This window comes from Oryx dammah, unplaced genomic scaffold (genome assembly GCF_014754425.2).
Source record: "Oryx dammah isolate SB20612 unplaced genomic scaffold, SCBI_Odam_1.1 HiC_scaffold_26, whole genome shotgun sequence".
NCBI lineage: Eukaryota > Metazoa > Chordata > Mammalia > Artiodactyla > Bovidae > Oryx > Oryx dammah.
Genome location: NW_024070210.1, coordinates 85794041 through 85817618, shown reverse-complemented (window position 1 = coordinate 85817618; position 23578 = coordinate 85794041). Strand labels below are relative to the sequence as shown.

The 23578-nt window shown below is 37.3% G+C and overlaps 1 protein-coding gene across 1 annotated transcript in view; it reads left to right on the top strand.

The window, feature by feature from the left end:
* LOC120852513 (E3 SUMO-protein ligase PIAS1) overlaps positions 1–21315 on the top strand; it is a 127895-nt gene extending 106580 nt beyond the window's left edge. The window contains exons 9-14 of the mRNA XM_040225790.1: positions 6757–6917; positions 8617–8747; positions 9440–9620; positions 14537–14679; positions 16649–16686; positions 17294–21315. Coding sequence (XP_040081724.1) covers positions 6757–6917; positions 8617–8747; positions 9440–9620; positions 14537–14679; positions 16649–16686; positions 17294–17587 — 948 coding nt within the window. The 3' untranslated portion in view covers positions 17588–21315. The remainder of the gene's footprint in view (positions 1–6756; positions 6918–8616; positions 8748–9439; positions 9621–14536; positions 14680–16648; positions 16687–17293) is intronic.
* The last annotated feature ends 2263 nt before the right edge of the window (positions 21316–23578 follow it).

The following is a 23578-nucleotide window of genomic DNA, read 5'->3' as shown; positions in this document are numbered from 1 at the left end:
GAATTGTAAGACTGGTTCAGCATACAAAAATAAATCATTGTAATAGAGCACATTAACAAAATAGAGAACAAAACCACATCTCAATCAATATAGAAAAAAATTAACACCCTTTCATGATAAAAATACTCAGCAAACTAGAAATAGAAAGATGCTTCCTCAACATATGAAAAGCCCACAATGAGCATTATACTCAATGTGGAAAGACTTCTTGAAAGCTGTTCCTCCAAGGTAAAGAACAAGACAAGGAGGCCCATTTGCACCACTGCTGTTCAATATAGTACTGGAAGTTCTAGCCAGAACAATTGGGCTGGTGGTAGACTGGAAAGGAACAGTGAAGTAACTTCTGTTTTCAGATGACATGATCTTTTATGTAGAAAACTCCCCTTAAGATTCCTCAAACAAACAGAAAACTTGTTAGAACTAACAAAGTCATAGTCAAAACCAACACAAAGTAGCAGTCAAGTGTTAGTGGCCTTTTGGGCTTCCCTGGCGGCTCAGTGGAAAGAACCCACCTGCCCGTGTAGGAGACACGGCTTGGATTCCTGATCCAGGAAGGTCCTACGTGCTGCAGAGCAGCTCAGCCTGCGTGCCACAGCTGTGGAGCCTGTGCTCCAGCGCCTGGAGCCCCCACGACCGAAGCCTGTGCGTCCTAGAGCCAGTGCTCCACAAGGGAAGCAACAGCAGTGGAAGTCCCACGTGCTGCAGCAGAGAGTAGCCCCCACTCACCCCGACTAGAGGAAGCCCATGCAGCAGCAAAGATCCAGCACAGCCAAAAATAAGTCAATAAAAGTTTAAAAAGTTAATTGTCTTTCTGAAAAGGAACTAGGTGACCAAACTGAAAAGGAAACAAAGAAAGAAAGTGAGGTCGCTCAGTCGTATCCGACTGTTGGTGACCCCATGACTGTAGCCCACCAGGCTCTTCCATTCATGGGATTTTCCAGGCAAGAGTACTGGAGTGGGGTGCCATTGCCTTCTCCAGGGGATCTTCCCAACCCAGGAGCCAAACCTGGGTCTCCCGCATTGTAGGCAGACGCTTTACCGTCTGAGCCTCCCATTTCCTATAGCATCAAAAAGGGCAAAATATTTAGGAATAAACTCAACCAAGGAGACTGAAAACTATGAAACATTTGCAAAAATTCAGAGAAAATAGAAATAAATGGACATCCTATAATTATGGACTAGAAAACTTAACATTGTTAAAATGTCCATACTACCAAAGTGATCTACAAATCACATTGGCATGTTTTATAGAAATTAAGAAAAAAAAATCCTAAAATTTCTATGGAATCTCAAGGGACTTTGAGTAACCAAAGCAGTTTTAATGGCAACAGAGTTTGAACTCTTCCATTCCCTAATTTCAAAACATGCTAGAAAGCAGTAGTAATTAAGATGGTAGAGTATTGACACAATGATATTAATAGATAATATAGACCAGTGGCCCAAAAACAAATTCTTATAGCATATATGATCAAATACCTAGGAATGCCAATACTGCACAATAGGAAAAAGTCTCTAAACAAATGGCATTGGGAAAACTGGATATTCACATGCAGAATAATAAAATTGAACCCTCAAAATTAACTCACAATGGATTTAAGATCTAAACTGGAATACCCTTAATTGTTCCATTCCGAAAAGAAACATGGGGGAAAAGCTTCAGTTGAATTTGACAAGCAACCCAACAGCAAAAAAAAAAAAAAAAAACTTGATTAAAAATAAGCAAAGGACTTGAATAGACCTTTCTCCAAAGAAGATACATAGATGGCCAACAGCACAGGGAGAGATGTTCAACGCTGCTAATCATTAAGGAAATGCATATCAAAAGCACAGATGAGATAATCACTTCATGCCCATCAGGATAGCTCCAATCGAAAAAAACAGAAGATAACAAGTGTCAGTAAGTGTGCCACAGATACTGGGACCCTTGTGCACTCTTGATGGGAATATAAAATGCTGTAGCCATTATAGAAAACAGTATGGAGGTACCCCAAAAAGTTAAAATGAATATGTGATCCATGAATTCATATATCTAAAAGAATTCAAAGTAAGATCTCAAAGAAATAATTTGCATAACCACATTCATCACAGCGTTAGTCACAGTAGCCAAGAGGTGGAGGCAACCCAAATGTCCATCAAGAGGTGAACAAATAAAATATGATATATTATGTATGCAACATGAAAAAAAGGAAATCCTGTCATATGCTACAAGGTGGATAAACCTTGATAATATTACAATAAGCAAAATAAACTAGTCACAAAAGCATAAATACCATATGATTCCACTCATGAAGTATCTAAAGTAGTCAAAATCATGGAAACAGAAAATAGAAAGACAGTTACTGTGGGCTGAGGGGAGGGTTTCAGTGGTGCTAGATGAAAAAGTTCTAGAGATGTGTCGTACAGTAGTGTGAACATAGTGTTATTGAATTGTACACTTTAAGATGGGTAAGATGGTAGATTTAATGTTAAATTTTTTTGTACAATAAAAGTTATTGGCTGGAGGGACCTGGGATGGATTCTTAAGTTAATCAGACGTTATAATAGACTATGGTGTAAAGGCATGTGGTATTTTTTAACATTTAGAAAAATGGTTCACAGTCCAAGTTAGTGAAGGGTAAGAAGACAGTTTTTTTAAGTTGTATACCTATCATACCCTCTTTCTTCCAAACGCCTATTTATCCACCCTCCCCTTTGATATGATTTCTTGCTACCTCGTTCCATGATAAAATACCAGTTTAGAAAATATGAGAAATTTAGGAATGTGCATAAGCTTCATTTTCCATGTAAATCACTGGAAAGGGTCTTGTTTTTTTGCATTCTCATTTTAAAAGTGTTTACAGTTGTGCTAATATTTTTGATGTTTATGTTTAACATTTAGATGAAGCATTTATTTGTATAAAAAAGCACTACAATATAAATCTTGATGTTCTGATTTATAGAACTAGTTTTGAATTCATAGTTCAGGTGATCTTTATATTATTACAAAATGCTAATCATGTTTTGCTCCTTGTACCTCTTAATTTAATGGGCCAACTTTAAGTTTTTCTTTCCATATCCCCTTTTTTATTTTCAGCAACTATAGCAATTCATTTTAAATTGACTTACACTTTCAAAATTCAGATTGTGGGAAAAACAACTCTCTCTATATATAATCCATAATTATAATACTTTTATGGATTTCTATTTGACCTAAGAAACAATGCCTTTACAATTATTCTGGAACAGTAATGCTTATATTTTAGGTAGGTTTTTACTCTAAAAAGTAAAACTTTTTAATGACAACTCATCTATATATCAAATTTATAGAATAATAAAAGAGATTTGTTCTCTTTGAAATATGTAAATATGATGTCTGACTGTGCATTTGAATTGCCCTGTTGTGATATACACAGCTCAAAATAAATGAGTTTCTGTTTGTGTGCTGTTTAGCTAAAGGCAATGAAAATAATTAAAAATGCTTTTGTTCTTTGGGAATTTTTTAGTTCTGATTTATTAAAAATAGAACTGGAAGAATATTTGTGAACCTGCTTTGTGAGGTACTCCCTAGACCTGTAAACTCAAATGCAAATCACTTGGAGTTGATAGAAGAAAAGGAAAAAGAAACTCTTTGAAGATTTATTCATGAAATACTTATGATAATGATGAAAAAGTTGTAAAAGTCCCAATTTCACACTGTTGTTTTCTTTTTACAAGGGAAAAGTACATATATTGTTGATGTTTTTTAGAGTCCTTTTGGTATAAGCTGGTTTGAACTTACAACTAAGTAGGGTATTTCTTTTTCTCTTGCACTATCCTCAATTACTATTATGTTATAATAAGATTAGTGGCTTTAGAAAACTTATTTGGGAGTTGTTTTCAAAGTGTTTATTTGCAAATGATGCAAATGTCCATCCCATCCCATATGGGGAAAGGGGGTTTGTAATTACAAGATGAAAATGTTCAAAGCTCAGCTTCCTCTCTGAAGTTAGAGAATTCAGTGTCCACTCTTAGATAAGTATTTAGAATTTAGTGATTGTTTTTAAAAGTCAGGAATATAAGGGTTATCACGTAACAATTACTCTGTAATTCTTTGAAACAAGACATTTGTGTGACAGCTAATAAACTGCATTTCAAATTGAACTTCTTTCTTGTACCTGTTTATACATGTCCTTCCTGTGCCATTCATGTAGCAGTGTTCCTTAAAAATTCTGTAGGTAAACTTGTCAGTGTGGCTGATCATAAGGGCTTGAGAGTTGCTCTCCCAATGAAAAGATGAACTGACAGCTGGGAATTTAGGGCTAAAGGTATGTGAGATGATGGTCTTTGGAGAATAATTGCTTTTCAGAGTATAAGTTCTACAGCCTTTGCTTGGATTCTGAAACAGTCTTTGTATCTTATCTTCTTATCCACTGTCTTCATAAACTGTCAGAAGTAGCCTACTAGTTATACAATTACCTGAACCACGTCTGTGATCACTATTCATCTAGGATCTCTCTACTTAGTTTTAAGGCAGTGGTAAATATACCTACTCAGTAGAAATCTGCACCTCCCAGATAAGTTAAGGCCTGAACTTCAGACATAAAAATTTAATTTAGATCATTTTGGGAAAATATTTCTAGACTAATGTGGTATGTCTTGGCGTAGGTGATTTTTTTTGTTATGAGAGCTAGTTCTGTTTATGTGTATGCCTTTTCATCAGGTACTTAGGTAAATCAAATCATAAAAATTAAATAGAAGTGTAGAAGGGAAGTAACGGAATTGTTTAATACTGTGTGAGCATAGAAGAGAAGACTGACTAGGCTGAGGTTTGAGTGAGTCTCCTACTAGCTCATAAAGTGATTTGAAGTAAATGTGTTTCTGTACTTTAATTAATAATGGGGGGCATATATTGAGTACATACTATGTGTTAGACCCTGTACAATGAATATAATTTAGACCCCCAGTCTTATGGTATAGATGCTATTTTTATCCCCATTTTATAAAACTAAGGCTCAGAGAGACTAAATAACATCCAAAATGCACAGCCTAAGTGAATGGTGCCTCCTAGAAACTATCCAGCATGCACAGCTGAAGCCTGATCAGTACACAGGACCATCTTCCTGCTGTATATGTAGCAGGTACACTTCCTAGTGCTGAAGATAGAGATGAGCCAGATGTGTTTCTTGGAGGAGAAACATAAATAAATAGCATGATCATATGCAGGGTGGAGTTGGGAGCATAGAGGAGGAAACTGTCAGTTTTCTCTGTATCCTTCCTGTTCATACTTCTGATACTATACACTGGCATTTCTCCTTTCTCAAGATGATGGCACATTCTGGGTCCTTGTTTATTCTTTATCACTACATCCTGTTGAAGTAAGGGGGAAACCATGTTCTATCAGAGATAGAAAGAGAGGGCCAGCAAGGGTTAAGCGCCTTTCCTAGAGGCACAGTAAGTCACTGGTGCCAGAACAATAATTTAGGACCCCAAATGACAGTTTCCTTGGTAGACTAGGAAATTGCACATTTCCCTGAAATTCAAAGCCAATAATCTTTTTTTCTTTTCTTATTTAACTTTTATACTTTTCAAACCTTTATATTTTTCAAGCTCACAAGTATATGTGAAAATCTTTTCCTAATATTTAGTGAAAAAAAATATGGTTATTGAAAGTAGGTGACTTCTGTACTATATGGGCACTATGAGCTCTGGGGACCCTGCAGTGGTTATCTGGCTGAACTGTATGAAGTGTCCTCCATGCAAGGAGGTGGTGATATGGTAGCTCCCTGGGCAGGTCTTGGGACAGCTTTTCTGCTTTGGGCCAAAGCTAGCAGTTCAGACCAGATGAAGCAGATCTCATTGTTCATAGGACAGACTCGACCTGTGTCAGCAGAAGCACTGTTTGCAGGGCAAGAAGAGCAAGTCTCATAACATAACAGATGCTAGAGGTCCAGAGGTGTTTGCTGAATTGCCTGTGATGGTACCCAGTGAGGGAAGAGAGTGTGAACAACTGGCTTTGCTCAGAGCTGCCATTTGGCAGTTATGCCAAACATGGAAGTGCTTATTCTGTTTTGACCTGTGAATTACTCTCATTCAGAGATCAGGTTGATTGTATCTTGAGCATTTAGTAAGGCATTCATTTTTCCTTTCCCAGTACCTAGTAAAGTGGTTCTTTTCTGGATTCAGGACTACCCTAAGAATTTGGTTAAAGCATTCTCTGGAAAGGAGAAGGCAATGGCACCCCACTCCAGTACTCTTGCCTGGAAAATCCCATGGACAGAGGAGCCTGGTAGGCTGCAGTCCATGAGGTCGCTAAGAGTCGGACACGACTGAGCGACTTCACTTTCGCTTTTCACTTTGATGCATTGGAGAAGGAAATGGCAACCCACTCCAGTGTTCTTGCCTGGAGAATCCCAGGGACAGTGGAGCCTGGTGGGCTGCCATCTGTGGGGTCTCACAGAGTTGGACACGACTGAAGCAACTTAGCATTCTCTGGAAAAATGCACACACTTGTAAGATTTTGTGTGTAATTTTAAGGGATTCATGGTCCTTTCCCCTAAAAGTGGATCTGTAAGCTGTGAATTGAGGGTAAATAACCTCTGTTGTAGATTTTCCATAGTCTCTGTATTTTAATATCCAAAGAAATAATAGTAATTTTTAACCTGTAGATGTTTCACAGGAAGTGTGTTGAAAGTAGACACAATATGCTTTAAATCAGAATACATGCACATTGTGTTTGTTTCAGGAAAAACTTTTAACAACAGTTGTCTAATATTTAACTTTTGTCTCCCTCTTTTAAAGCTTGGTAAAATGCGGCTGACAATTCCATGTCGGGCCCTTACATGTTCTCATCTGCAGTGTTTTGATGCAACTCTTTATATTCAGATGAATGAGAAAAAACCAACTTGGGTTTGTCCTGTCTGTGATAAGAAGGCCCCATATGAACACCTTATTATTGATGGGTATGTCACTTTAAAGTTTTTCCTTGTACTTCATAATAACCATCTATTACAGTTTTGTTACCCATCAGGTTTGGGATTAAAATTCTATAGATAGTGGTTTCTGAGTTATATATTTTTAGGATATTCATGACTGTAGAAATTATATTTTTTCTAAGAAATTAATATTATGAACATTTTCCCTTTTTAACTATGTCTTCTTGTTTTAAAAGTACATGCCTCACTGTCAGTGCCTCCTGACATTTACCATTTTAAAGGACCAGTGGTTCTGAGCAGGGTGTAGCTTACATCTTTTCCTAACATGAATCCATCTGTCCCTAGACATGCAGACCTTTCTAGAGGAAGAATGAAAGAATTGTGAAACTCTGGTTCACCTAAGCTGACCAAAAGTTGGGCTGTTTTTGAAGATTTTCTGGTGCTTCATTTACTATATGGGCCCACCCCCTGCTGTGTGGGCTCCTAAAAGTGATCAACACACTGAACAGCAGCTCTCTTTGTTTCTGTTTCCCCTAAAATACTTCTCTTTGTCTTTCTTCTCCATCTACAGTATCACAACAGTTATTTTTTTCCCTGACATTCCAGTGTTTTATCTGTCCTTCCACACATCTTCAAATGTCTTTTTAAATTTTCTCCTATTCTCTAGCCTTTTTTTTTCCCTTTTTCCCTCTGAACAAAAATAAATTGTGAAAAGAAAAAAATATATTCTTGATATTTCCTGTGTGCTCTAGCAAAATGCTTAATGTATCTTTTATCTATAGTATTTGAGGAAACAAAGGAGCCAGAAGGTATAACATAAGGAATGGAATATATTTAGCAATACAGGTGTAACCCAGAGCTTGAAAGATGCCAAACCAATCATATGAGGGAAAGTAAATGTGTAACTTAAATGTTTTATGTTAAATTTTTCAGAGACATCAGTGATCACTAATAAATTGAATAATATTTTACCAATTCTGTGTGTTACATAACTTTAGATGCCCCCATCAATTGGGGTTTTTCTTTCTTATTATAATATCCACACATACACACACACTCCTAAAGAAAAATGGGAAAACAAAAAGATGTATTATTTTGATTTTTATTTTCCCATAATTGTGATTATACAATATCAGCATTTTTTATCCTTTGGTTTCATTTAACATTATAACCTAAGAATTTGATCATTCATGTTACACATTTTGGCAAATCTCGTTTTTTAGTATCTGCATGGTATTTATCAAGGAATTCTGTCTTTCAGTACATATTTTTACATGTATTTCTACAGTTATCAAATAAGATGAGCTTATTGTAGGCAATTTGGATTATATTGAAAAGTTTAGAGAAAAAGAATAAATATCTTCCATGTTACCTCTCAGAGATAACCACTATTTATATACCACTCACACACAGAATTTTGTTTTTGAAATACAGAGTTTTCTTTCTTTGTCCTCTTCCCACTTGCTGTGAACATACACCCCCCCATGTTATTTTTTTTAAATCTCTGGAAACCTCATTTTTCAGTTATGTAATATTTTCTTGCATAAACCTACCATAATAATAAGTAACTATTTTCCTATTTAGCCCTAGATTTTAAGAATAAATAATACCTTGTACTTTCTCATTTATACTTGTACAAAAAATAGGTCTGAATGTTTTTTGAACAGTAATTCTAATAGGTCTTAATTTAGAATGTGATATTCAAAGGACAAATTGTTTTTTATAGCTTGTTTATGGAAATCCTAAAGTACTGTACAGATTGTGATGAAATACAGTTTAAGGAGGACGGCTCTTGGGCACCTATGAGATCAAAAAAGGAAGTACAGGAAGTTTCTGCCTCTTACAATGGAGTTGATGGTGAGTGTTAGTTTTCCAAAAGGATGGTGCAGTCTCCTTGCTCTTTTAAAGCCTGGTTTTCAATATTAGTATTCAGTAATTTATGGATAGCACAATAACTCTCATTAAATTATTGATTAAATGTTCAGAAGTAGTGAAGCTCTTTTTAAATTCACCTTTTGCAAGGTTTTAAATTTTTGTGTATGAAGTTTCAGAGTAACATAACTTAATAAGCTTTTTTTTTGTAAAGCCATGCTTTTGAAATGGTATCCTTTTAAATTTTTAACAGACTTGATATAGGTTAGTGAATGTTCTTTTTTCATTTGCATTTTTCTCTGACTTCTAGTATATTTTTGCTGTAAGGAAGTTAAAGTGTTACCATAACATTTCTCAGTGTATCCAGTAATGTACAGGTAAATGTGTAATATGTGAATTTGCTCTCAGACTGTTTTTATTGTGAGGCGGACGTAACATTTTGATTCTTCTAACTCAGAATTGTTAAAAAAAAAAAAAAATCCTTGACAATCTATACTAGTAGTCTTGAGCTTAGAGGAACACAGCCACTATTGCTTTTTTCTTCTTAGGCCCCAGCAATATAACTATAACAGGTAAAGTCTAAACTATAACTGATAGACTAATCCATAGGCTGAGGAAAAAAAAAAAGAGATATCACAGGGCTTTTTTTGCCTTGTGTTTCAATTATTCCCTCCTAGGATGCTTAAGCTCCACATTAGAGCACCAAGTGGCTTCTCATCACCAGTCCTCAAATAAAAGTAAGAAAGTAGAGGTGATTGATCTCACTATAGACAGTTCATCAGATGAAGAAGAGGAAGAGCCATCTGCCAAGAGAACCTGTCCTTCCCTATCTCCAACATCACCACTAAATAATAAAGGGTAAGTGCTGAGATCTTTTTATAGAAAAAGTCATTGTGATAGTTAATTTTGAAAACAGGACTAAAAGATCTGCCAAATAAAATGGTTATGCACGATTGTAAACAGTACAGAGAATGAGCTGGATTGTTCTCAGTGTATTTATTTCTTCAGTTCAGTTCAGTCGTTAAGTCATGTCCGACTCTTTGCGACCCCATGAACTGCAGCACACCAGGCCTCCCTGTCCGTCACCAACTCCCGGAGTCTACCCAAACCCATGTCCATTGAGTCAGTGATGCCACCTAACCATCTCATCCTCTGTCGTCCCCTTCTCCTGCCCTCAATCTTTCCCAGCATCGGGGTCTTTTCCAATGAGTCAGCTCTTCGCATCAGGTGGCCAAAGTATTGGAGTTTTAGCCTCAACATCAGTCCTACCAATGAAGACTCAGGACTGATCTCCTTTAGGATGGACTGGTTGGATATTCTTGCAGTCCAGGGGACTCTCAAGTTCTCCAACACCACCGTTCAAAAGCATCAATTCTTCCGCGCTCAGCTTTCTTTATAGTCCAACTCTCACATCCATACGTGACCACTGGAAAAACCATAGCCTTGACTAGACGGACTTTTGTTGACAAAGTAATGTCTCTGTTTTTTAATACGCTGTCTAGGTTGGTCATAACTTTCCTTCCAAGGAGTAAGCATCTTTTAATTTCATGGCTGCAATCACCATCTGCAGTGATTTTGGATCCCAGAAATATAGCCACCATTTCCACTGTTTGCCCGTCTATTTGCCATGAAGTGATGGGACCGGATGCCATGATCTTCATTTTCTGAATGTTGAGCTTTAAGCCAGCTTTTTCACTCTCCACTTTCACTATCATCGAGAGGCTCTTTATAGTTTTTCTTCACTTTCTGCCGTAAGGGTGGTGTCATCTGCATATCTGAGGTTATTGATATTTCTCCCGGCAATCTTAATTGCAGCTTGTGCTTCCTCCAGCCCAGCGTTTCTCGTGATGTACTCTGCATATAAGCTAAATAAGTAGAGCGACAATATATAGCCTTGACGTACTCCTTTTCCTATTTGGAACCAGTCTGTTGTTCCATGTCCAGTTCTGACTGTTGCTTCCTGACCTGCATATAGGTTTTTCAAGAGGCAGGTCAGGTGGTCTGGTATCCCCATCTCTTTCAGAACTTTCCACAGTTTATTGTGATTCACACAGTCACAGGCTTTGGCAGAGGCAATAAAGCAGAAATACATGTTTTTCTGGAACTCTTGCTTTTCTTAAGGGGCTGGAATAATGCATTAAAGGGGTCACTTGGATATGATATTCGTCATACCAAAAGATGGTTCTAGTACAGTGTTTCTCAAACTTGAGTATGCATCAGAATCACCTGAAGGGCTTATTAAAACACATTGTTCTTCTCTACCCCCATTTCTGATTCAGGAATAGTAACAGAAAATGTTTGGGATTGATCTTGGGTCTCCTGCATTGCAGGCAGATTTTTTTTTACCATCTGAGCCCTAATGAGTTCTCAGGCGATCCTAATGCCGGTCATAGGATTTTAAATATTTACTCAAACTAGAAAGTGTATGCTGTGAAATTAACCCTAAATTGAGTGTGTTAAGCAAAAAGCAGAGAAGTACCAGGTAAATGCTTTAAACCTGCCTCAGGATGTGCAAGACTGGCAGTGAAAGTGGTCCAAGACTTACACTGCAGTACACAGTGCTTTCTATTTTGCAGGCTCATTTCCCATACTTCCCATTAGTCTCACGTCAATAATAATGTACCTTGGTTATGCCTCAGTTCACTTCATGAAACATTGTTATCTGTGTTATGTAAAACACCCTGTGCTAAACATAAGTGGTAATACTGTGAGTTAGTACAGTCCCACCCTTAAAGAGTTTAACATTTTGAAGAGGATGGTAAAATAAGTAGCGGACTCTATAGCCATACTCTTAAACAGACTGTTGGTCTCTTCAGACAGTTCGGAGATTCTCAGCAAAGGACGTCTTGTGTTGCTGAGGCACAGTTGTAGCACTCAAAAGGTAAATCTAGAAATAGATGTGACCCCTTTTAGGTATATATCAGGAGAGTTATGTGGCCTGATGTAATTGAATAGGAGCTATTTAGAAAATATTCCAACACACTAGTGCCTGAAGGAAGAATTTAAGTGAGAGGAGGAAAGTCTGCAGAAAGCATTGATACAGATTTCAAGGTTTAAGAGGGAAAGTTAACACCAGACCAAGAACAGGTACTTTGATGCTTGCAGTCAGATTATTTTCAGGCTTGATATTGTTTGATGAAATAAAAAGATCTTCTATTTGAGTATATTTGTAGTTACATGAAAGTTGAAATTTCAACATTAAAAGAATGCAATTGTGATAAATGTAGCTCCTCACTTGTTAAAGGACTTTGGCTATTTCAGGAATCTTTATAATACAACCAAACATGTTACACAGGTTGATGTTTCACTCTAGAGTAGCTTATCTCATCATACAGATGGGAATAAAGATACTAAAAGCAGTATCATTATTCTAAATGAAATGGGTATTTAAACACTAATTCTACTTTATATTCTGCTTTGTAAACATTCACCTCTGATGCAGCCTACCTTGACAGCTGTTATCCAACAAGCCTGACCTTGTTATTACGCCAGCTTCTTTTTAAAATCTGGGGGTGTTGTGGGGAGTCAGATTACCGAAAGCAGCATAGTTAGAACAAATATCGAATTTTGATTCCCTGATGGCTCAGATGCCTACAGTGCAGGAGACCAGGGTTCAATCCCTTGATCAGGAAGATCCCCTGGAGAAGGGAATGGCAGCCTACTCAGTATTCTTGCCTGGAGAATTCCATGGACAGAGGAGCCTGGTGGGCTAATTTATACTTAAATACATATTTTTAAATGGTGTGACTATATTATATTTAACATGTGCTTAGTTGCTCAGTCATATCTGACTCTCTGCGACTGCATGGACCATAGCCCTCCAGTATGACCAAAAACATGTTATTATTTTATTACTTTAAATGCCATTATAGCACTATTAAAATTTATTTCGTAAATCTGGGTGTATAAATATTTCATGGGTTAAGTGCATCATTATATATACATAAGTTCTGCTCTCTAGGATATTGATAGTGGTCGTATATAGGTAAACATTTTTCCTTAAAGGAAATGTTTTTTGAGTGTTTAGAAATCTAATATTTCTTCTTTGAATATTTGCTGTGCTGTTTCTCCAAAAATAGCTTGTTTATTATGTTTGGGAAATTACATTAGATGCATTAACTACTTCTTGAGCTTCCCAGTGACTAATTGAACCCAGATAGAGTATTTGCAAATGCCAAACCTTTCTCTATTTTCAGATTTAAAAACAAGCTACCTGAAAGCTTATGATTTTTTTTTTAGTAGGATAACACCATATTCAATACCAGTACCCATTTTTCAGTAATGACTAGCCTATAAATAGAAACCTAAACCCAGCATATTGAATTTGTTATTGGGCAGTGTGAAGGTGGAAATCATTTTAGAATACAGTCACAAAATTGGAAGAGAAAGAGCCAGCCAGGAAGTAGAAAGAGGCAAACATTAGTAAATGTAAAATATTTTGCCGTCTTCAGCCACTGAGTGTTTAGTATTCCTCCAGAAATTTCCTTTGCTCTTTGGTATACCAAGATGTTTTTCAAAGACTAGCGTTTCAACTGCTTTTGTCTCTCTTGTAATCCTTTATAATCCCTTGAGTATTGTCAGAGGAAATAGCTAATGGAAAATGGTACTTTCTGTAGATGTAAGAAGTTTAATTAAGTTTCCATTAGACAAAACAATTTTATGAGATGGATGAGAGTATATTTTATACTTCATATCCCATTCATAAAAACAAGGTAGCACATCATAACTAGAACGCTATTCCTGGAAATCCAGCCTTGCTTGGCATTTTTAGAGATATTCTCTACCATTGAAATTGCATCTCCATACCCCCACACTTTACATGAACTTTTAAATGCAAAAGACAGCCTCTGTCTGTCTCTCTGTTTTCTATAACATATCTGTTGGCCTCTTATATGTTTGGGATAGCATATGGCCCTTATGATTTCACACAGGACTATGAGAATCCTTTTTCTTTTCAAAATCATTTTAATTCTCCCTTTTCATTTTCCTTTATTACATCCCCCTTTTTGCTTTTCATTAATTTTTGGTAAAGAAAAAAGTATTTAACTACTCAGCTACTTAAACATTTCCCTCTATTCTCCCCGAATCCCTCTTTGTTCTTTTTTTGTTTTCCATTTATACTGTCCTCCCTTTAAAAACGCTCCATCACCTGTTCATTTTGGAGGATCTCTACTCCTTGTCTTGCTGCCTTCGTTCATTCAGCAGACCTTTTATGCAAACAGCATTCCTCCTGACTGTGCTGGGCATTAGGTATTCCAAGATAAACAGTACCTAGTTTTTATTCTCATAAATCTTACAAGTCTGAAGGCCAGCTGTTAACTCTTCACTGCTCAGATTGCTTCATTCCCCTAGTCTTGTTAGATGTGTTTTCTTTGCAAGGATTTACCTATTCTTTTACTTGTCAACACCCTAGTACTTATTTTTTAAAGGTTTTAGAATTTTGTCTGCTGTACTTTTCACTTATATTTCATTGAAGTGGCTCAACTATGCCTTCGGCCTGCATTCTAAAAGAGTGTTGATGGTGTTCCAAAGACAACATGTGATTTATGAATGTTGGATACGATTGCATCCATCTCTTTTCCTTATAGCCTCTGAAAGCTGCTATTAAGTATACAAATTATTTCCTAATAATCATGGTAGTCTAAATTATGTATTGCTTTGCTTTTGTTTTTATTTTCAGCACAAAAACTGGGACTCATTGTGAGATTCTGCCCTTTTATTAAACTTAAGTTCAACTGACTCATGAAAATTTTGCAAACCTTTTTTTCTTTTAGCATACTGAGTCTTCCACATCAAGCGTCTCCAGTGTCCCGTACCCCAAGCCTCCCTGCCGTAGACACAAGCTATATTAACACATCCCTCATCCAAGACTACAGACATCCTTTCCACATGACACCCATGCCTTATGACTTACAAGGTGAGTTACCCATTCTTCTGTGTTGCCATATAGCATTATAAATGCCTTTGATCTATATAGTCTTCTTCTGGATAAGTTTAAGAAAGATTGAAAGATCAGGGATAGAGGAGGTTGGAATCTAGGAAGGTGGGAGAAATATATACTCCGGACATAAATAAATACAGACTCCATTTCCTGTTAGTACCTTCATCAGTAGCCAGTGTTTCACTACCAGTGGTAAAAATAAAGGAATGATCTCTAGGTTTTTTGTACTTCAGAGTAGTCTGCAAGTGGCTTTTGAATGGTTTCCAGTATATTGCTTATGTTGCTTCGAATTTTTATATTAATGAAAATTATTTTTGTTCCCTGAATCTGGTTATAAGGCAGCACACATTGTGGGTAGCTATGTTGTATTATCTTTTAGACAATGCAGAATTGAAACATTGGAAAGTTTTAATTTTTGTTCTGGTGAACCCGGTTTCTTCTTTTTGAAAGTAACTTGAAATGTCATTATAATCATTTCTACAATGTATTTTGAGTTCATAATAGTCATTTACATTATCAAAAAGAATTACTGTTGTCATGTATCTTTGCAATTTAATAATTTTGTATATTATATAATCTAAGAACATTTTTAAATTACAGAAAGCCATATTTTCTCATTGTAGAAAATATAATACAAAAGCACAAAGTGGAAGTTTCTCTCCATCCCTTCTCTACAGTAAAATTCAGGGTCACTGGCAAGGATTCTTGGGAGCTGAGATATTTGAGTGAATTCTTAGTGAATGTTGTGAAAACCGTGTTTCAGCTCTGTCCAATAGAACTTTCTGCAACTAGGGAAATGTAGTCTGGCCAGTACAGTAGCTGCTAAGCTACATGTGGTTACTGAGCATTTAAATGTGGCTAGTGTGACTAAAGAACTGAGTTTTTCATTTTATTTAATCTTAGTAAATTAAATAGCCACATTAGGTGGTTAGTAGCTACTCTATTAGTCAGTGTAACCCTGTTTCTCACTGCCCATTGCCAAACTCACTGTCAAGAACCAAAGTTCTATACATTTTCAGATCCGTATGGTATAATCTGTTCTAGTGTAGATAGTGGTAGTGGTGGTAGTTTAGTCACTAAGTCAGGTCCGACTCCTGTGACCCCATGGACTATAGCCTGCCAGGCTCCTCTGTCCATGGGATTTTCCAGGCAAGAATAATGGAGTGGGATACCTGCCATACTTTGGAGGTATCCCCAAAGTATTTGTATTGTCATATTTTTATCTACATCTGTGTGTTGTACTTTTCTTCAAGTTTAGATATCATACTGAGGGATTTTATTCACGTTGGTTTACTTGCTCTTCATCCCATTACACACTGGGCACTGTGGACAAGAATGTGAATTGGAAGGGGCCAGCTTACAGTGACTTCCCGGCAGCCAGGGATGAGAGTTGGTCCTCCACACCAGCGAGACACTCCCTCGGGTCTCTTCCCATCTTGTGTCACTAGTCTCTGAGTTAGAATCCAGTACAGACAGTGGGAAGTGAAGGAATTTGAGGAAGACAATCTGTCTTCCAACTTGCTTAACGTCTTTTAACTTCAAACTTTCTCATCCGCAAAATGAGACCGAATAGAATTACATACCTCGTGAGGTGCTTGTGTGGAGTAGGTTAGATTGAAAGGTAACTTCATGGAGTCAGTGAGAGCGTTTGGTGCGAAGTGCTCAGTCAGTTTAAGGGGTTGGTGTTTGGACCTGAATGGGGCAGCAGTGGCCCAAGTCCCATAGATGGCGTCACCGGGAGTGCACACCATTGCTGAAACTTGGACTCCAGGCTTTATAATCTAGAGATGGGAGGGCTAAAATATTCAGCTCAACTCATGTTTAAATAAAATGCTAAATGAATTTAGAATTCGCTTTTAAGATATTGTCTTTATTTTTGTAGTGTTGGGGCATTTGGGAGGCTCTTATTTTTTTCCCCCAACTAAAATAATTTTTTCTTCTGCAGGGTTAGATTTCTTTCCTTTCTTATCAGGAGACAATCAGGTATGTTATATGAAAAAAAGATTGTTCTTTTAATTCTACATTAAAATACTTAAAAGTATAATATGTAGCCAAGAGAAAGAACATAAATTCCCTTAGAAAATTCAGAGTTGTTATACTCGTTATTCTTAAGGTTTTAAAATTTTAAATAAAAAACTGTGCCTAAATATATTAAGTACAGTGTCTGTTTCCCAGTACTTTTTATAAAGAAACAGGGCAGTGGGTCATATTGACTGACAAATTTCTTAGCCAGATATCTCCAGGAGAGGACGTAGCCTGTCCTCTTTCCTGCATATGCCTCTTCAGGAATAGCATTATGAGAATTTCTTGCAGTACAGATTAAAACAAAAAACAATATTTTGATCCCCGTCCCCAGTTTCAGCTACAAAAATGCCTCAGTGATGTGCTAATAAAAATTAAAATAAAAAAGGTCAATGATGTGATCATTATATAACACCATTTGATTTTGCAAAATGTTTTACTGAATATTTCAGAAACACCAGGTACTGAGAATATGTTAAATTTAGGACTTTGTTCTGTTGAGAGAAGAGAGTTTGTTAATTTATGACAATAATTGACTTTATGTTCTGTCTTCTTTCCTCCTCCCTAGCATTATAACACCTCCCTCCTTGCTGCTGCAGCAGCAGCAGTTTCAGATGATCAAGACCTCTTACACTCGTCTCGGTTTTTCCCATATGCCTCCTCACAGATGTTTCTCGATCAGTTAAGTGCAGGAGGCAGTACTTCTCTGCCGACCACCAACGGAAGCAGTAGTGGCAGTAACAGCAGCCTTGTATCCTCCAACAGCCTAAGGGAGAGCCACGGCCACCCCGTCGCAAATAGGAGCAGCACGGACACGGCAGCCATCTTTGGCATCATACCAGACATTATTTCATTGGACTGATCCCCATGCCCCTGCTGCTCCCATCCCCACCCCAGATTAAAGGAACTTGGCAGAAAGAAGAGAACTTTGTGCTATGTTTTACCTTATTCTGTTTAGAAAAGTACACAAGCGTGTTTTTTTTCCTTTTTTTAGGGAAAAAATTAAAAGAAATGTACAGAGAACAAAACTATATTTTCAGTTTTACTTTTGTATATAAATCTAAGACTGCCTGTCTGAAAAAAAAAAAAAAAAAAACTTTTTAAAAAAAAAAAAAAAAAAAAAAAAAAAAAAAAAAAAAAAAAAAAAAAGTACCCACAAACCACCTTCGGTTCATTTTTTCTGGATTCTGAAGATTTTTTTTTCATCGTTTGTCCTATGGTTTTGGTTTTATTTTAGTTCAATGGCATTATTTTATTTGCAATAACAGAAAAGGAATTGCATGTATGAAGTTTTAAATTGTGGGCTTTTCTTTGTTGTGGGGAGGGGGCCGGGGCGGGATAGTTTTAATTTCCATTTTCTAAAAACGACAGACTTGGATTCTCTTTGTGTGCATATTTTATTCAGCCTTAAGTTATAAATCTCATCTGTCGCTCTGCATTCTCTGTGTATTTTCAGGACATAGCTTGTAGGTGTGTGTGTTCAGTGTGTGTGTCTGTGTGTATTTTTCTGTCATTACTGTTCCTTCTCCCGAGTTTGCATTCAGTTGATAAACCAGTTGCCTGCTTCTTTCAAAGTGCTTTGAAGGTCTTGAATTCACATATGAGCGTCTTTATCAACTGTCCCAATTGCATCTTCTCCATCACATATTCTCTCTTAATTGCTAGATGCCCCCCAAGAATATATTTCAGAGATTGGAGTAAAGCTGTCTGGGTAAGGAGTAGGCTTAGTCTAGTTCTTTATTCTAAATTTGGATTGCCAGTATTATGTATTTAAACCAAGTCTGTGAACACCTGCTATTTTGGCCACAGGGTAACAAATTTTCCTGTAAGATCGTCATACCAAAGTAGGAAGTAAAAATAGCATAGAAAGCCCTGTTGGGTATCATGTGCAGCTGACAGAGGTAAGGCTACATCACCTCAAAAAAGAAAGACAGTCAATTATCCTTAAAAGTAAATTCTCTTCGGAAAATAGAGTGCACCATACATGTCCGTCTGTAGAAATCTATCATCTGATAAATAATTGAAATTCAAAATGGGCTTAATCCTTATTCATTTTCATTCTCTGGTTCTAACTGTACTTAATTTTAGCCTAGTAATCTTGTTTATTTTTTTTTCTTCACTTTTTAAATACAAGCATGACATAGGAAAGTCAGATTTTTTTAAGAATTCATGGATCAGTCTGATCTATCCTTACTAATAATGGAACATGTAAATATATTGAAAACTGTTTTTCAGGAAATGAGTGAGGGTTGGAGGGAAGGAAAAAGTGATTCTACTTGTGTTCCAAAATCCTCGTCAGAGAAGGTATTAACGTTCTTCAGGTAATATCTGAAGGTGTCGAAAATATTTTTTATCTGATTGAAAGGTTTAGCAGATTTAACAGAAAAGATAAAGAAGGGGCATACTGATTACCAGTTTTCCAAACTGGATTTTTATATCACAACTGTTAATATTCTCAGAGTTGTTCTCAGAGTTGATGAAGGACCACCTTTGTGTATAAAATTGTCATATTTTAAACCTTGCAGTGGTAACAAATTGACCTACTTTAATCCAGTTAGAATTCAAGATGGGTATGTCTTCAATTGTATGATAAAATTAATGGCTCACATGACTGTGTGGCATCTAAAAATACCTGTTTTTACAGCATCTCTCTGCCACCAAATTGTTGACTTGAATTTTGAAAAACAAGTTGGTATTGATATGTATATGTGTGTGTGTATATATGTATTTATAGACAAGTGTGTGTGAGTAACAAGTGAGTTATATAGTCTTCCCTACGCATGTGTATTCCACACATACATGGCTGAGTTATAGTCACTAAACAACTTGCAATAAAAAAAAAAAAAATTCATTGTCAGTTAAAACAGGAAATAGTTAAGTTTTTAAATGAATCTGGTGTTATGGTGAGTAAACACTTTAGAACTCTCATTGCCATGTTAACTTAGGCTAATATCTAATAGTATTATAATTTGTGTCTAATTCAGATTGGGATAGAAATTACTTAAATTGTAGGGAGTTGCTTCTTATTTCACATTGTAATAGGAAATGTTTCTATTAATTCAGCTGCCTAAGATAAAATGAATAGTTTTGTTTTTTTCTTTTTTTGTTGTTGTTAGTGGTCTCAGAATTCTGATCAATAACTTTGTGTATGATGCTGAATTACGAACTCTTTGAATGATCCAGTTGAAAACCCGTCCCTCTACTTTCTTCAGCCCAGTTTTGGAGAGAGTTATTTTCCCTCAGTGTCTTGAGTTATACCAGTCTAAGGGAAGAACAGGTAACAGGGAGAAATAAATGTCTGTCTAGTAGCTTTGGTCGTCTCCACAGGAGCAACTAACCGTTCAGTTGTCTTTTTATTTTAGTTCATTCCACTCTGAGCAGTTTGTTCCCTTCAGTTGTTAACTTTCTCACATGTTGCAGTAGTAGCTATTACTCTGTTGGTCTCATGCCCGATGTTAATCAGACTTTTATGATCCATAGTAATTATTAGTGGAGAAATGCACTGCATCTTTCTCTTCTAAGTTTTGTTTTTTTTAAAAGCACAGTTGTTTCTTTTTTCCCTAGCCAACTATCACTACCGCGCGCCCCCCCCCCCCCCCTCTACCCTGGCACAGTGCTAACACTGACATGCTGTCTGTGGACAAATGACGATTCTCAGAATCTTTAGTCGAGTTACCACCATCCCCCTTGCCTTGGTCACTCATAATAGGTGTGCATATGTCTGTGTTTCTGTACAGAACTGTGGGTGTGTGTGTATATGCACACACACCTTTAGTATAATAGCTGTTTGACTAGCAGGGTTGAAGTGGCTTTTAATTACTTTGTGGGCATTACTGAACACGTTTTTAAAACTATCTGGACCTTAACCATGCCACGCTTGGTTGACTAATTTATTTTGAGCATTAAAATTTTTCTACTCCTGTTAATTTAGACATTATCACAATTTTCTATTACTGACTTAGAAAAGATATACTTAAGCTTCTGAGAAATGTGATTTCTTGGCAGATATTTCTTTGAGTCAGATGTCTGAAACTGAATGGAAATATATCCCAATTTTAAATTACTAATTGTAGAAAGAACATTGTTTTTAAACAATTTTAAACACATAAAACACTTCAAGATCTTTAGGACTTTCAAGCACATTTGAAATTATTTTAGTAAGATTTTAGTAAGAATTTTGTTTTTTCAATACATGTTGGATTCTGTTTTTTTTAGTTAAAAGAAAACACAAAGCTTAGATTTCAGAAAGAGGGAGGGAGACTAGCTGGTGGTTCCAGAGTGTGCTGCTGTTAACTGTTTAATTAACAAAGGGGAAAAATGTATATAAACAGATATAAAAGTTACCATAAATTCCATGAACTTAAATCTGTGATTCATTGCCTTAAAACTTTCTCTCTTAGAATTTCCATACCGCATGCCAAACCAGTAAAATGGCTTTTAAAAATGTATAGTAGACCAATGTCAGTTTGTATAAAAGTACCAAGTGAAAATATTTATTACATGCATTGGAAAAAAAAATTGTTTACCTATTGAATGTTACCTGTTTATGTAGAGCTCTTTAGATGTAATAAAAGAAAAACCTTCAGTTAATTTGTCTTCTGTAAAGTACGCTGCTGGGTATACGAGGGGACAAGCCCTATGAGAAAAAGTGACAATGTTTTGTGCTTCCAGAGCCCCTTTGATGCAGAGATTTCAAAGCATGACAAGTAGTTTATTCTCTTGCAACATGCTTTGAGGTAAGTCATGAATATACAGCTGTCATTCCCCTTTCTTACTGAAATGTGGCTAGCTTTGTAATGAACCACAGCATTGGTTTAGTTTTAAATCTGTTTAATTAATTTGCAATTTGACTGTTAAGAGCACTGTGGCCTTTTTGCAAACCATACTAGGCACTAGGTAAACCAATGTCGGAATGAGCATGAAACCCAGGCATGGGATCCTTGTCAGAGCCTTATCTGGGATATATTTTTAAATTAGAACACATCCCAGGATCTTGGTATCCTACCCACTGAACACCCTTAGAACACAGTCAGTGGACATGAGCCCCAGGTTCTAATGGCCAGTACATACCACTTAGGTGTCTTTGGCAAGTTATACTTCAGATTCCTGTTAGACAAATGAGATTCATAAAACTTGCCTGGAAGCCATATGAGTACCACCCAGTAGCGTATAAAGGCCAAGCTTTGAGGTACTGGACCCTCATTTACTATTATAGCCCAGAACTTCCTTTTCCTGTCCATCTAAATCCCAGGTATCTACTGTCTAATCCTTGGTATTCCAGGTTGGCTATGCAAGACTAACTTCCTCATGTCCATGAGGGGTTAACAGTTGATGTGGAGCTTGACCCTTGAGCCTTGCCTGAAAGTGAAATATAGCTGTTCTCCATGGTGTGCCAGCATCTAACCAGCCTCAGATGAATTTACCATGAAGGTAATGAAGTTTAAGCACAAGGGCCCCTCACTTGCTCTGGCCTCTTCCAGCGTCCTGGGAGCAGCCTTTAGTAATTGTGTGCTTCTCTCGTATTCTGGAAGGCTGCCAAATCGTATAACCCTCAGATCTCACAAAACCTGGATCTGCCCTTGTGCTGTATGAGCCTAAGATCCCCAGCTAGGCAATCACAAGTTCACCTACTTGGTGTTTAGGGTGGGTGCCCCCCCGGCACATAACTGCCTGCCCCCACATAACCCTTCTCTCCAGCTCCTAGGAATCCCTTATCACTTAATGGGCAGTTAACACTGTTGGGGAAACAAAAGTGACTCTCTCTCAGGACCTCCATTTGGTCTGAAGCCACCCATCCTTACTGAGATAGTTACACTGACTGTGACTGCTTTGTCCCCTGAAGTTTCCCTGTGCCTCGCCCTCAAAGTTGTGTCCTGTATAAACCTCCCCAAAGACACACCTCCCTCTTAATTTGGTTTTCTTTTGCGTTAGCCACCAAGGCACCATTAGAAAAAGCCACAGCCCAGAGAGCCCAATTTTGATACATATAAGGATGAAAATCTCTGTACTTTGAGTTCTGCCTGGCTCCCCTCTCAACATGCTGATGTGTGACTCCAGCCCTTTTTAGGACTGTGCTGACTCATAACTAATTTAAAAAGCCACTTGTGCTAGAAAAGCTCCTGGCAGGACCTGTACCCCTGGAACAGTTTTGCAGGGCTCTTGCTGTGTCACGGCTGTGGTCTGTTCCATCCCCTTACTACTTGCCACTAGTCCTGAGGAAACAGGTTGAAGCCATCATCAATTTGACTCACTTATGCAAACCCATCTTAGTCCCATGAACCCCTCTGATAATGGGCCAGGGAAGAACTCAAAATGCTGACAGAAGCACCATCATGAGTCTTCTCGAGGTCTGCAAGGCTGCAGTGACTGCAGTTCGTCACACCCGGTCCCCTCTGGTCGGCTGTAGTCAGATCCTTCTTCCCAACATTTAGCTGATGCCGCTTTGTTCTAACCTGCTGTATACTCTGCTCATGAATGAATATCCAGGACTACATTAGTATGCACTGGGAATGAGAATTTATACATGACCCCATGGTGCTGCAAGAAATGTTGCCGTAGTTTGTTTGAGCTCTCTGCTTGTTGCTGTTTCCCAGCTAGCTTTATCTTGGAATGTGGAAGATGGTTCCAGCACCCAGATACAGAATATTGGTCTTCCTGTAAATTGCCCTTTTTAGGAGAAGCACAATCATGGCAACCCAGGAATACATAGTGTCCTACAGTTTGCAAAAGCAAAGCCCATTCTCAACAGGCTCTGTGAGGTAAGAAGCAAGAATCCACTTTAGTGAGGATCCCTCACTTTGAGGGGTGAAATGATTTGCCAAAAATCACCTGGCTGGGAAATGGCAGTGTCGGG